A 16,054-nucleotide genomic window follows, 5' to 3' on the forward strand; every position below is an offset into this window, starting at 1 on the left:
AATGTCTGGCATAGATGTCTGTCGGACATATATATATATATATATATATATATATATATATATATATATATATATATATATATATCTCCTCTATACAATCTTCAGATAGACCAGGGCTACCAACCCATGGGTTGTGCTATCTATCGGGCGCGTCCCCAGGTGGCAGATAGGGGAACGACCAGGGGCTGGTCAGTGGCAGAAATAAGTACGGTGAGGGGAACTAAAACTCCACAAAAGCCTTTGCAAAACATACCACCGTGGGCCAGCTTAGCCAAGCTGTGGTGTAAGGAATCGTGCCGACAGCTGAATGGCCGCAAGGTGACATGCGCTTACGAATGCCCCAGTGGGAAACTGGGCGAAACCTCATTGTAATCAGCCTACCCCTGGTAATGCAGGGCTCTGCTAGAGGTGACCAACTCTTTCCTTGCTACTCGTGTGAACACACATGAAGGAAACAAACACAATAACAGAAACAACAAAAACCAGTCCCGAGGCTGAACAGAAGTGATCACCTCAATCTGAGGTGGTGGCTGGGGATGAACAGAAATGTCCACCCCAATCTACCGCTTGGAATGAGGCTGGACATAGCAGATCACCTCGTGATGTAATACAAAGGTAAAGGCGTAAGCGCATTTGCGGCGCCGAGACCAAAAGGAGAAAGAGAACGAAGGGGACAAGAGTGGTAGCAACTATATGTTCACCTTCCTCCTCCCCCACTCCACCTCCAACAGCAAAAGCACTTCCTGCGGCGGGCGCCAAGAGCTCCGCCTTGAATAAAGGTAAGGAACCGGCTGCCCCTGCAGGAAAGCTCCCTCACTTGTGCATCTCCACGGAAACGACAATGATGTCGCTGCACCTTCCAAAACCTTCGCGATGGCCACTGTGAGAGACCTCAAGGTTGTCAAAGAGAGTGTGTGTTCGGCGAGTCTTGGCCTACACCTGCCAATATAAAGGAGATGTCTCCAGTGACCTGTCCACCTTCCTGGAAAGAACAGGATGGACGATGACCTAGGAGGAAAACTCCTCGGGAGGATGTACAATGGGTCACATGTGTCCTAAGTGTTATGGGTCTACACTCACCCTCCCTACTCTATAGACAGACCAGGGCTGAAGCCTTCAAAACTGGTAAAAAATAATAGTAGGATGAAACCCATCATTGAAGGAGGAAAATATGATAAAAATGAAAGGAAAAATAAATTACGGGCGATCTGAGTTCGGGAGGTGGGAGGGGTGAGTTTCTAAGAGTGGAAATGGTTTATCTCGATTTCTGGCAAAACTACAAGTCCTATGGGAAAAATTGAAATGGCAAAGTAGTAGGCGATAAAAAGATCTACAATTTTTTCACGTAACCACAAAATTTATGTGAAAAATTCAAATGAGTTTTTGGTTTTTTATTTTTATCTTTTACAAAAATTCTTGTTTTGAAATTCAGTGAAAATTCACGTTTTTATGTCCCAAATACACTGTAATTCATTTCATTTAAAATATTCATTTTTTCACATTATTTTGACTTAACAAAAAAGCACCCTAATTTTCAATCGAAATTCTCGCGTCAAACTATCAGCTTTTTTCAAAAAGTCGGTGTGCTCTTTGTTCGTTGAAATATCTACTTTCTGATGGCGTGAAAAAATATACATTATTATAGTAAATCTGAAAAAACTCGAATTCGAAAAAATCAGTATGTACAATTTTGAGCTATTTTCTTATTAGTCAGTGGGCTATGCTTGAAGACTGGCAGTCAACAAATCTAAAGAAATGAACTTTAAACGTTCAAGCCAGTCTCTACATATATACCTACACAGTAGGTTTAATGGACTGACGCCTGACGCTCCAACTTTGGAAGAGGAATGAAATACTCTGAAAGAATTCCGATTTTCAATTGTGGAATATCATTGACTTTAGGTCGATGATGGTCACTATCTTGCACTGATGAGTGGCTAATAAGCCCGAAACCGGTCTGCAAGTGTGCCCGTTCCATAATTGAAGATCGACTCTTTCAGTTGTATTGCCAATTGCATATGCAGGAAATTTTCTGTGAAAGTTCCTGCACTGACGCCTGTCGGATATAATCCAACGTCCTTCGTGGTATTAGCCAGGGGAGTAGTTGTTTTCTGATAGGCGTCAGTCCATTAAACTTACTGTGTAGGTATATAGAGACTGGCTTGAACGTTTAAAGTTCATTTGCTTTAGATTTTTTGAGCTATTTATTGAAATTTACACTTCAATCACTCAAAAAACGAAAGATTTCATGTCACATAAACGAAAAAATGGCAGATCGAAATATATTACTATAATTAACAAACAAATAAGTTAATAAAGTTAGTATTTAATAAGTTTCAATACAACTGTCTGACCTACGGAAAATTTTAGCCCATTGAAAGGTATTTCATAGAGAAATGGGGAAGGAGCTAGAAGAGTCTGGACAGTAGTCTGGAGGAGGAGGACAAAATGATAAAAAGTTTGATAACAAGATTACAGTCACAAGGGTTTTCCTGCAAACAAGTAGAAGATGCTGATGCTGATATAGTTAAGACCTCGATAGAAATTGCCAGAGATACTAACGAAACCGTCATTGTTCCATCATGAATCCTTCAAACATATTGTTACATTTCTGCATTGTTTTTCCGGTTGCGATACAACATCTGGATTTGCCGAAAAAGGAAAGAAAAGTATCGTAAATTCATTATTAGATGCTAAAAATTTGTTAAATTTGGTCAATGTTTTTTATAAGAAAGATGCAAGTAAAAAATATATAAAAAATGGAAAACAATTGATCAGGTCTATTTATGAATGTAAAAATGAAAAACTAACACTGAATCAATTAAGATTCCAAAAATATCAACCACAAACACAATGTAACTTTTTGTCTTATTATTTGTTTACCATTTGAAAATTTATTTCTGATAGCCTGTTTCATTCTAAACAAAAAATGTCTCTTGGGTTTTTTGCCCAAAATAAACCAGTTCGCAGCAAAACATTATTTTACGAGCAACTACAGAGGTACATCGTCATAAATGCGAAAATACTAAACTAATCTGTCTGGTAGGTCGCTATTAGCGATAGTGACAATTAAATTGGTATGACGCTGTCAGTTTGTGAATTTTCGAAATTGAATTAATACTAATTGTGTGTTGTTGTTCTGTTCTTAATTTGTTACTTTAATAATTCACTTGTTATTAAAATGGCATACACAAATGAGGAACTGGCTGATATGCATTACGTTTACGGTCTGTCGCAGGGGAATGGGTTAGAAGCTTCTAGAAGATATGCTGAAATGTATACTCAACGGCAGCATTCTTCACATAGAATATTTGCTCGACTTCATCAACGATTACGGGAATATCGTTCATTCGACAAAAGAACGCAGGATTGTGGTCGCCATCGAGAAGTACGAACACCACAGCTTGAGGAAGAAGTACTCAATTTGATTGACCAGTACTAGAAAGATTGCTTTCCAGCTAAATGTTGATCATATGACGGTATTTCGAATTTTAAAGGAACAACTCATCTTATACCCTTACCATCTACAACGAGAACAGGCACTGTTACCGCGAGACTTTCCGAACCGTCTTGAATTTTGCAATTGGGTGCTGGAAATGATTAGAAGAAATTGTGACTTTCTGAAGACGATAGAATAGACGAACGTAGTTTTTCTCGGGATAAGATTATTAATTTTCATAATTACAACATATGGGCTGATGAAAACCCTCACGCTATTGTCGGAACTAACCATCAAGAACAGTTTTCTCTTAACGTGTGGCTCGGAGTTATTGGGGATGATTTAACTGGGCCGCATTTTCTACCTCCTCGACTAAATGGTTAGGCATACGTTCAATTTTTAAGAGAAGTGCATACAGTACTGCTGGAGAAAGTTCCTTTGGGCATCAGAAGGGATATGTTTTTTATGCATGATGGGGCTCCCGCCCATTTTAGTCAAGTAGCACGTCAGCATTTAACTGAAACATATGCAAATTAGTGGATAGGTCGAGGAGGACCACAGAACTGGTCCGCTCGATCTCCGGATCTCAATCCTCTTGATTTCTCTATTTGGGGCAATTTACAGCATTTGGTTTATCGTACTCCTGTTCGCGATGTAGAGGACTCAAGAAACCGCATAATCGATGCGTGCAGGGTAATCAGAGGGACTCCAGGAATATTTGAGTGAATACGTGGCTCAATGCGCCGACTTCTAGACACATGCGTAATGTTTGACATAATGTAGACGTAATGTAGACATATTGAACATTTACTATGATTTCTACATGTTGTGTGTTTTGTTATCAATAAATTAGTTTTATTTATTACCCTTTAATCGTTTAATGCAGGTACTAACTACAAAATAACAATGAATCCAGTTCGCATTTATGACGATGTATCTCTGTAGTTGTTCGTAAAATAACTTTTTGCTGCGAACTGGTTTATTTTGGGCAAAAAACCCAAGAGGCATTTTTTGTTTAGAATGAAACAGGCTATCGGAAATAAATTTGTAAATGGTAAACAAATAATAAGACAAGAAGTTACATTGGAAATAAATTTTAGGGGTTGCGTTTTCCACCCCTTACAACCATGGGGTAAACCAAATAAATTACTGGCTAATTGTTTTCTGGTAGTACAAAACGTCAGGTTAATTTCAATATTGTAACTTTTTTAGTGCTTGTGAAAAAAATTGTTATACAAATTTTATGTACCCTTTCAAGGGGCTGTATCTTAACAAGGGATGATCCAATGAAGTTTCTTTATATGAAAGATCCTATCCTTTTTTCGATGAGAAATTACCTCCTTAAATGTTTTACACTTATTCAGTTACACCTTGTATGTATTGTTCATAATAAAACTTCCTTGAGCATTCAATAATTATGTTCTGTTTATTGCTATTTGGTTGAAAAAAATTGTGTTAAAAATACTTTTAAAACTAATAGAAATAGTTTCAACACGCTACTTTGCAAACATCATCTTTTAATACTTTTGATAACTATTAAAAATGTTTATTTGAAAGGGATATTGAGAAAATTGCTATACCTAGATTGATGAATGAAGGATTGAAAAAGACATGACTTCACTTTAGGAAATACAGGTCCGTATTTGAAAAGTAAACGAAACATCGCGTATGGGAAATTAATTTAGAGCAGTGTTGCTTTGATGAAGTTCGATCAAAAACTTCTATATGTTTTTCTCATATTTTGTGTAACAAAGATACTATAGCAGAAAAAAAATCAAAGATATCAATGTTTTCATTATTTCGAGAACGGCTCACGATAGTTTCGATTTCTCAACATAATTTCATTGTATCCTGAAAATTACATTTTTTTCTAATTCAACCAAAATCGTTTCTTCTACGGTTATCAAGAAAACACTAGTGGGCAATTGAATTTTCGCCACACGATATATCCATTTCGACTCAACTCACATTGTCATTTCCATTCATTCAACTTGCTCAAGAAATACTTCAGAAATTCAGTTGAAATATTTCAGCAAGTAAGTTTCATAAACGGATAGAACTGGCCGATACTTGATGAAAATCCAATATTAAAACTCATTAATACCGTTTATTGTATAATTTTCACTATGAAGGATTTTACAAAAACCGCGACACGTGTTAGGCTATAAAATAGCCTTTTCAATCATTAGCGTAAATTTCAAAAACTACACCTGCCGATTTGATCTCCACAAACTTTTTTGAAATTACTATGGATCTTCCTCAAGTAACGGCTGAATCAATCAGAAAAAAAACATGAGCGTGAAGTAATTATTGTATGCATGAAAAAATTATTGTATAGCGAAACACACGTGGTGGTTTTTGTGAAACCCTTGACAGTAAAAATCAACAATAAACGGTATTAATGAGTTTTTAAGCTTCATAAGACAAACTAACTTTCAAAGTTTCAACATCAGTGTATTACAATTTGATATAAACAATTTGATATAATTAATTATATTTTCTATAATTTTAAAGAAGAAAGCAGATATCTGGTTTTATTATTATGCACCCCTAGTGCATATTATCAATTTAGTATACTAAAATGGCAAACTACCGTCCCAATGGAAAGAATCATTTGTAATTCCTATATTCAAAACCGGTGCACATGACGATCTTGGTAACTACAGGCCCATTTCCATAATAAATAACTTTGCAAAAATATTTGAAATAACTTTGAAAAAACGTATGATGGAATTTTTCCGTGAAAATCAAGTTATTACAGACAGGCAGTTCGGTTTTATCGAAAAATCAAATACTGAATGTGCAGTAATTGATCTAATGAGTAAAGTTGTGGGAGCCTTGGATCGATCAGAAAAGTGCTTAACCATTTTCCTCGATCTCGCCAAGGCCTTCGACACTGTATCTCATGCCAAGCTCTTAGACAAATTATATAACTACGGGATTCGTGGTCCAACGTTACTTTTAATAAAAGACTATCTCTCACACAGAATGCAAAAAGTAAAAATTGACAACCATTTGAGCAGCTCTAGAGAAGTCATAATAGGAGTTCCTCAGGGAACAGTATTAGGTCCATTACTTTTCCTTGTATATATTAACAGTATCAGTAAGATCAACAATTTTAACGAACATCTTATCTCGTATGCAGACGATACAGCTATTGTAATTGTAGGCGACTCTTGGGATAATGTGTTCCTTAAATCTGAAAAGGTTCTCCAAGACATACAAACATGGCTTAATTTCAATCTACTGACCTTAAACATAAAAAAGACAAAATATGTAACATTTACTTTATTACATAGAGATCAACCAGTTAATAATACAATCAGTATACATCAAAAGGACTGTAATACGAATGATTGTTCCTGCCCTAATATAGAAAGGACTCAAAATATAAAATACTTAGGTGTGATGGTGGTTCAACATTTAAGATGGGAGGTACATGCCAATTACATGATCAAACGACTCAGGATACTGATGAGACAATTCTACGCCCTCCGTGATATTCTAGATAAAAAAAATTTATTAATGATTTATAACTCCCTTGCCGAATCGGTATTAAGATATTGTATCACCGTTTGGGGAGGAATGTTTGACAACGTTCTGAGCCGACTTCAAACAACCCAGAATACTGTCCTAAAAATATTATTCAAGAAACCTAAAATTTTCTCAACAGAAAAATTGTATCAAGAAAATGGATTAATGAATACCCGTAGTTTATATATTTATAACTGTCTCCTATGGATGCATTCAAATAAACATAACTTTACTTTCACTAAAATATATAACAATGAAATACAAAGGCAAACCAGATCGGTGGAAAATCTATTCATCAGCATCCCAAAGTTCAATAAAACTCATACACAAAGATGTATTTTTTATTTTGGTGCTAAATTTTTCAATGCGTTACCCATGGAAATCAAGGTTATAGATAAACCACATCTGTTCAAAAAAGCGGTAAAAAATTGTATACGTGAAAACCCAAATATATTTTGCATTATCTGATCTCCCCACTCAATTCATAAGAAAGACTCCAGTCTCTATTTCCCTCACTCTCTCTCTCTTTCTCAACTCCATTTCTTTATGTAATTTTATTATTTTTCTCTATTTTCTTACTTTTTTTTTTCTTTTTTTAACATCTCAGTGAATAAGTATTAGTTTATTATTGTACTTAGTTGTACACCATCTATATTAAAAGTGATTTTACATGTATTATTTAGGTACTATTAATTTCTCGCTCGGCGAATCATAACTAGTGTGTAGTCCACTTCGAGGTGGGTTGACAAAGCAGCACAAGCATATCACATGCTTAGGTAATGTCGCCCCACTCGAAATGGAAAATTATTGTTTACAAATATTGTACTATATAATTGCACTGTACCCAATCTGAATTTATACATTTATTATTTATACATTTTGCAAATACGTCAAAAAGGATTCAGGATGATTTTATAGAAAATTTCAACCCCTGCATTTTTCGTTTCGACCTTCTCCCATATCTTTTTATGTTTTTGAAATATTTAAAAAAAATTGATTATTGGTGTAGTTTTTAATTTTTTTTATCCACAGATAGAATTCAACATTTTTCAACTGTAAATCCTTTTAATCTGTGCTAAAATCAGCTTATATTAAAAATGCAACCTTCTAAGAAACAATTACTTTCTTTTTTGAAATTCACTAATAGTGAAAGTCCTATGTTACAACTATTACATTTGTCAACATTTTCATTATGTAAAAACATATTTTTCATTCCATTAAATTAAATTTCCCAGTACAGAGCCATTCTAAATTTTAGGTTAAAATTTATATTTACGATATAAAATTCATACTGAGAAATATGAAGTGTACATAGTTTATTAGTTGTTGAAACAACTTTTTGTGTAGTATAAAATAATTGAAACCGTAGAAACTTTTCAATAAAAAACAAGTAAACAATGTGAACTGTGAAAAAATCTGAAAATCAAAGAAAATGTCAATGACTCTCGTTTGTTCATTCCTTTCGCTTCGATCTACTAAGTACAAGCCCTTATGCAAACAGAAGCTCTCTCTGATCAAATGCAGACGTTGATTGTCTTCCTTTTTCATTCAGAAAAAAGTATATAAAAGTATGTGTTTCATCGAGTGCTTTGTTGTGCATTATTTATTTTTCCCAACTGTAGGTCCGATGTTTCTCAGAATAGAAAGATTCCACTAGGCCAACAGTTTGTCACCGAAAAATGTTTGCTGGGTAGCCACCAAATCCTTCAATGTTCTACCTTGCTGTTGATCATTATTTTCTTGTTTCTATTCAAGTACACAAACATGATAACAATGTCTGAAAAATGAAACTCGCTCTTACCTTTGGAACCTTTACTCATCATTTGAAAACCTACACACGATGCTCCTGCACTTATGCCTATTATGGTTACTTTTTTTGGATCGCCACCAAAATATTTAATATTTTTCTGGACCCACTTGAGTCCCATCTGTTGATCTTTCAAACCGTAGTTGCCAGGTATTATTTTGTCTCCAGTTGTCAGGAAACCTGTAAAATATTTTTTCGTAAGTGATTGTCAATGGCAATCAAAGCTTGGCTTTGCCACGAACCGCCTTGGGGTGCCTCATTCGTCTTTCATATTCAGGGACTGCGTTTTTCTGTCGATTCTACAGGAATATGTCTTGCAAGGGATCTAATTGTCATCTTATCCAATCGGGGCTTGTTCTTTAAGAACATTTGAGTCCAGCAATGCATTGGTTTTTTTAGCCTAGCACCATTGCTAAGACCGATGGCAGTTCGATAGAGTGCTGTCTGGTGTTAGATCAAAATGTTTTTTTGGCACTGGTTTCAACTAATATACTTGCAATGAAAGACAAACAAGAGATCGCGTTTGGGGGTCAAAACATCATTTGTTTTCGTGAGGAATAAGTTGTGACATCGACTTACTCAGTCTTGTTCTATAAGGACAGTTTTGAGGCCAGCGTTGTACTCGTGCCTCAGCATAGCGTCACTGATGAGACTTATGATGGATCGAAACAGCGCTATCTTTTGAATCAAGAATGCTTTGTTTTGATTTAAACATAGTTACTGATGTTGCTAACAGGTCCAGTAGCAATTTTTAAATCAATTTCTGCAACGTTAGAAGAATTAGCTCTAGTATTGATTCGGTGCATCACCTTCTTCAGGCACTCCACGAAACCATAGTCAGTCCTAAATCGAGTCTGGTAAACTTTTCATACCAGTTTACTTCTGAATTTTTCTCTATTCATAATATATCTTCTTTTGCCAAAAGGAGGAAACAAAACAACCTCACTCAAAACTTGAATGCCATGCGGTTTGAGCGATACTCAATACAGGGCCTAAATATCTATATTGTCAACTGCTATGGAGCAAAAATACTTTGCTAACCAGAAAAAGAATACCCAAATAAGACTTTTATAATCTCAATAACACGCTCATATTCGAAAACTTGCATGAATTTTACATGATATCAATGCCACCATACATAAGAATACAATCCACTCTTATGAGGGGGTAGTTTACTCTAATGATTGTTCAAAATAATCTGCTGAACAAGACCTTCCCGAAATATTTTAATGAAACTTCAGATTTGTATCTTCTTCCTTATGTTATCATTGCCAAGGAATGAAAAAGTTGAATATACCCATTTCGAAGGGTAGTTTACTCTAGTGATTCTTCCTTATATTTGGTAAAGCCTTCCAATCAAAGTAGTTTTATCAAACTTCATTATTTCATCTCTCTTGATATGTTACCACACGGGGGTTGGGTTTGAAACATGGGTTGGAAAGCTTGTTTCATTTTTCATTTTTGCTAAGAAAATTTTCAAATATGACGTTTATTGAAAATGTGAGTGAAATGGAATTGAAAAAAAATTCACGCCAAAATCATAGTAACAAATTATTCCCCAAAAGGAAGAAATTATGGCATGAGAGATGATATTATGAAGTTTGATCAAAATATGCATAAAGATAAGCCTTAGGATGATCGTTACCTTTCGAAAGTGGTAGATCCAACTTTTCTCATTGGTGGCAATAAGATACAAATATGAATTTTTATCGAAATATTCCAAAGGCAAGACATGTAGGTGGTAGGTGTTATTCTGATTGTGAAGTCATATTTAGGCGATCCTTTTTTGTTCAGCAAACTTGCCCCACTCATTCAATGTAAACAACATCATTAGACATAATCCCAGAAAGATTCCATATTGTGACAAATAAATTTGAGAACAAATTGTCAGAAAGTCAATCAACTGAAATTTTGAATACATTTTTTCGTGAAATTATATTGGATATTGAATATCTTTCATTAGCAGATTTTTAAAACGAATATTCAACCGCTAATTATTCAGAAACCCCTAATCCAATTTTCATAAATAATGAAAAAACGTTGGATCGAGAATAGAAATAATCATCAGACTAGGTATTACAAGATCCTCCTTTGTCGCCGAGAGGCGACGAGAGGGTGCTACCAATAAAACTGGCCGACACTTGATAAAAATATATATTAACAATAACTGATGAAATTTACTACACGCTTTTCACTATAAGGTTTATAAAAAAACCGCGACACGTCTTTCGCTATATAATAGCTTCTTCAAACGAGGATAAGGAAGCTATTATACACGTGTTATGGTTTTTGTAAAACACTGTACATTTACCTATAGTGAAACATGTGTTGCGGTTCTGTAAACTTTTATGTGGAAGTCCGACCATAAAGTGCTTTTCATACATTTTTATATTTATGTATGATCATGTCTTCGACTATTCGTTTTATTTGTGAAAAATACTCACCGAAAGGACCTACTCGGTAATTTACCGTTACAACAATGACTCCACTCTCCAACAAATAATGGGGACCGGCGACTTCAAAATTAGCAGCACCATTTAAAAATCCTCCTCCATATATATAATACATAACAGGAAGAGATAAATTAGTAGAAGGGAACTAAAAATTTAAAAGATTTGTTAGAAATGAAAATTTTCTTTGTATTAAATTACTTCAATCAAGTAAAATCATTTATAAAAGACGCAACACTTTAAAAACAAGGTATTGGCTCTCTTACTCTCTATCTTGATACAAAGAAATGTGAGAATATTCCAAAGAAAGGAAGGAAGCAACTACCTAGGAACTACCTAGGATTTGTTCCTATGTTATTATAATGTTGCAGCCGTCTGCGACTGAAACCAATTTTGTAGCTTTTTAGTAGAACAACCCCAAATGAAAGGTAAAATTGGAACTCCTGATTTGAAACAAATCTCCTGAAGATGCCAATTTGGTTGGTAAAACGCGCGTCGAGAAGAGTATTGCAGGTCTGGTGAGTGAAAAAGTGTTTGTTTTTGGCCGAAACTTGTGAGTGAAGGAGGGGTAATGGATATTATAAGTAATATATAGCTGCAAGAGTTCTAAGCCATTCCTTATGGAAAAACACGTGCAGATTTGAGCAGGTCCATTCTGGCGTTTTTTGGACCTCAGGCCCACTTCACACGGAAGGGGCAGAAGTCAGCGCCTTGTCTCTGCCAGACGTCCGTTATCTGTGAACTTAGCTTTAGCCTTCAAAGCCCACTTCAGACCACCTCCACTTTTACCGTCATTCAGTCAACCAATCAGCTATCGCGCATACAGCGGGAAATTCAAATCAGTAGATGAACAAAGAGCCACGAGCTCAAAATTCCATGTATTTTCTTATGGAGCTACACTTTCTGCAATTTTTAGTTCAAACAGGAGTGGGGAAAATGTGTGACGTCATCGACGCAGGATGGAATGAGTATCGTAGCGATTCAAGCGTGGAACTCCGCCCCTCGGCCCCCTTGGTGAATTTAATTAAAAAAAGTGTATAGTTATGAGATTCAAACCTGGATCGTCCGCGCGGTAAACGAAGCGAAGTATTCGACCGTTTTACGTGCGACCATTTTGCGTGCGATCGTTTTCGACCGTTTTCCGCACGTTTTCGATCGTTTGCGTGCGTTTATTCGTTATCGTTTCATCGTTATTGTCGTAACGGTTTTTCGTGTTTCAATATGACAGTTATTTAACACTTAACGCGTTCCACTAACCAACCGAGCATCATTAGGAAATGACTAAAGTCCATGCTTCATCGTATGAAGATTCATTTGCGAATTTTCAGACTCTTGAACGGAACCTTGTGGAACACTCAACCTAACCTCTATTACAGTGTAGTGTCGGTCAGCCAATCAGAATGAAGGAATCAAATATCGCTCGATTATTTGTGTTAAATGAAATTGAACTGGAGAATGAAGATGGAATAATAATAATAATAGTGATAAAACATTAAAACTTTGAAAGTGACGTAGTCAGCGTGGGAGGTGGTGGCGTGTGTGATGATTTGAGGAAATTAACGAGTTATTACAAAAAATAATAGCACAACTGTCAGAAGGGCACTAAGTTGTATCATCAGATTTCGATGATTTTGATATCAATAGATTCGTTTACATGTCATGAAACATAACATCATGTTAGTTATGAGTGAGAAGTGAGTAGAATCGGAAAGGGAGATGGGTTTGGAAGTTTCTAACGTAGGAAGGAATCATTCATAAATTCAAAAAATAATATACTAGAGAATATTTATTGATATCTAATCATTTCAATGAAATGTTCACAATAACATTTTTCGAGTATCGAGACATTCTGCTGCTATCAAAGTTTTTTGAATCTCCAAACTTAAAATCTATCAATAGTATGAAGTAGTTAGTTGAACATTCAGTAATGAAATACTAAATACATATCTATTAATGATCATCAAGCATGAGATCATTTGATTAATTTCTTCCTCATCATAGCCATCATTTACCAACTGCTGACGCTTCTTATCGATACTATCCTCCGTCACCAATACCCTAGTTGCATATAATTTCGATCTAAGGCCTACATAGTCAGTCATCGGAACTGCGTTATTCTCATCTTTCATCATCCCGAGAACCTTTTTATTTACCAAAGGAACATCAAAGGAACATCAAACTTGCAGTTTCCTTAGTTCGACTGCTACCAAATTCTCATTGAATATCATGTAATTTTTGAATTCAGGCTTGGAAATATAGGCCTCAGCTCCGTAGCGACCAGCCCATTTGGTGATGAGTTTAATGTTGACTCTTTTTCCAATGTCTTCCATCGTTTTTCCGAATACTGCATTATTCATTAGTTTGAAGAGGTTTTTCTCAAACTCATTCATAGCCCTTTTCCGCAACTCAGTATTCAAATCAATATAGAACTGCAACCATGGTAATTGGTTGAATTGAAGTACTCGATGAATTTTCGTGATAATAAGACCATTAGCAATGGCTTGTTTGAGGGCGCGATAATGAATCACATATTTTTCTTTGTATTGGAGAGTAGCCATAAATTTGGTGAGCTCTTTTATCGATTTAGGGTTTTTTTCGTTTTTGGATTGATATGTTCAGGGCAGTAAGGCAAGTCTTTGTGCGAATCATGTAGATGTTTAGGATACTCCAGATCGACTTCAAGCATATATCCCACGTCGCTCTCATCGGGTATTGATGAGACGTCAATATTGGTATCACACCACTTAAACCCATCATATGGCAAATACTGAGACATCGCCCACCCATACTGGTTGTTTACATCAAAATACATGAGGTATATGTCAGGATTTGAAGAGTCATAATTGTTCAAATACGTATTGTTAGCATGAGCTCTTCTCTTCGAACAAACTTGGCTAAGTCCACCTCGAATCTCTCGTTCAACAAATAGAAACATGTCAGGATCGGTCAGTAGTTCTAATTCGACTTTGGTATATTTGAGCATCGCATCCCACGTAAGTCCTGGTAGCGTATAGTAATGGGCAGGGTCCAGATTATGAGTCCTGAGGCAGCTTGCACGAAATTGTTCGAATACGTCAGCGAGGAGGAGGATATCTGTTTTCATATATAAATCCACATATTGACCCAAAGTCTGACAATTGAAACTCTTCCACACACCCCAGGCTCGTTGATATAGTCTGCGGGAGCAGGGCTTATCTTCTAATTTGTTGTAGAATGCATCAAAAGGGGGCAAGCAAGTTTCATCAAATCTATAGAAAGAATCAATAAGATCATAGGGCATGACTCCCTTGTTAGTAAGTAATTCAACCAAGTCTTTGGGTCACTTAAAGAACTGAACCTTTACATTAGGAAACTCTGTCAAGTATGATGCTAACATATCCAGAGATGAATTCATAAAGCGGAAAAAATCGATGAATCGAAACTTTACTGAAGTATCATCCACATGTTTCGTGAAGAAGAAGTACTTTTCTTTCGTGATTGGGAGCAAGTCAATCGTACCCTTCAGTCTAGATGCAATATATGTGATGATGAAATGTGCATCATAGCCGCTCAAATTGTGGAAGACTACGGGAATAACATGGCTATCTTTGTAGTTTATATTACACCCTTCGTGCGCGGGGCCACGATAGTTATCACATAGTATAAGATGGTTATGATCGCGTACTTCCTTGTCTTCAGGAGTGAAAGGCTCTTCGCAGATGTGGCAGTGTGTAGCCCTCCGAAATTCAACTTCTTGCTTCACAGTCATATCGATGTCGTATGGACGGTGTCTGTGAAGGGTGACAGATTACTGAAGGAGTATAAGTTCTTCACTACTACGAACTCTCCTATATATAGAGACACCGTCCTCAACGATTGGTTCGATGAAAAAGTTACAACACCAATAATTAGAGAGCTCGAAGAGTTTCAAGAAAGGGACAGCGGCTGGGCGTTGAAGAAGATCGTGATCTTGGGTGTGAATATCAATAGGTTCACACCGCAGCTGGGGTCATCATTCATAGAACTTCCACCTCAAATTTCGCAAAAAAAGGCTTGCGTTAATATTAAGAACGACGATGAGGCCTGCTTTGCGTGGGCAGTGACTTCAGCTCTATATCCTGTTGACTATAAGAATCACCCATATAGAACATCATCCTACCCTCATTATTCCAGCGTTCTGAAATTGGAGGGCATACAGTGGCCGATGACTTTCAAGCAGATTCCGAAATTTGAAAAACTAAATAATGTTTCCATCAATGTTTACATCCTTCAGAAGAAATTTAGAACGTTCAATACCCTACCAACATACCTCACAAAAAATAAACAAGATAGGCATGTGAACTTATTGCTGATTCAAGATAATTATGATGAATCTGAAACTCCAGTTCGCTATCACTACGTATGGATAAAGAACTTATCAAGGCTCTTATCGAAGCAATTGAGTAAAGAATATGGTCAAAAGTACTTTTGTGAACGCTGCCTACAGTAGTTTCGATCCCAAGAAAAACTACAAAAACATATTGATGATTGCCAGAGAATCAATGAAACAGCCCTCCAGATGCCTGAGGAAGGTAAAAAATCATAAACATAAAGAAAAGGCTCCTTTTATCGTTTACGCCGACTTAGAATCCGTTTTGAAGCCTACTGATGATCCTAAAAAACCTCAACATCATATTCCGGCAGCTGTGGGTTACTACTTGAAGTGCTCATGTATTTTGACGTAAACAACCAGTATGACGTAGGATATATGCTTGAAGTTGATCTGGAGTATCCTAAACATCTACATGATTCGCACAAAGACTTGCCTTACTGCCCTGAACATATAAATCCAAAAACGAAAAAAAA

At 36.1% G+C, this 16,054-nt stretch overlaps 1 protein-coding gene across 2 annotated transcripts in view; it reads right to left on the reverse strand.

The window, feature by feature from the left end:
- The window catches only part of LOC111507261 (juvenile hormone esterase), a 196,206-nt gene that overhangs the window by 95,608 nt on the left and 84,544 nt on the right, over positions 1 to 16,054 (reverse strand). The window contains exons 4-5 of one of the 2 annotated variants that reach the window (XM_074182933.1): positions 11,225 to 11,378; positions 8,775 to 8,960 (exon numbers count right to left, since the gene is read on the reverse strand). In XM_074182933.1, the coding sequence (XP_074039034.1) occupies positions 8,775 to 8,960; positions 11,225 to 11,378 (340 nt within the window). The remainder of the gene's footprint in view (positions 1 to 8,774; positions 8,961 to 11,224; positions 11,379 to 16,054) is intronic. The other variant, XM_074182917.1, reaches the window with a different exon arrangement.

This window comes from Leptinotarsa decemlineata, unplaced genomic scaffold (assembly GCF_025532065.1).
Source record: "Leptinotarsa decemlineata unplaced genomic scaffold, Ldec_3_MD MMD2_P_RNA_scaffold_2, whole genome shotgun sequence".
NCBI lineage: Eukaryota > Metazoa > Arthropoda > Insecta > Coleoptera > Chrysomelidae > Leptinotarsa > Leptinotarsa decemlineata.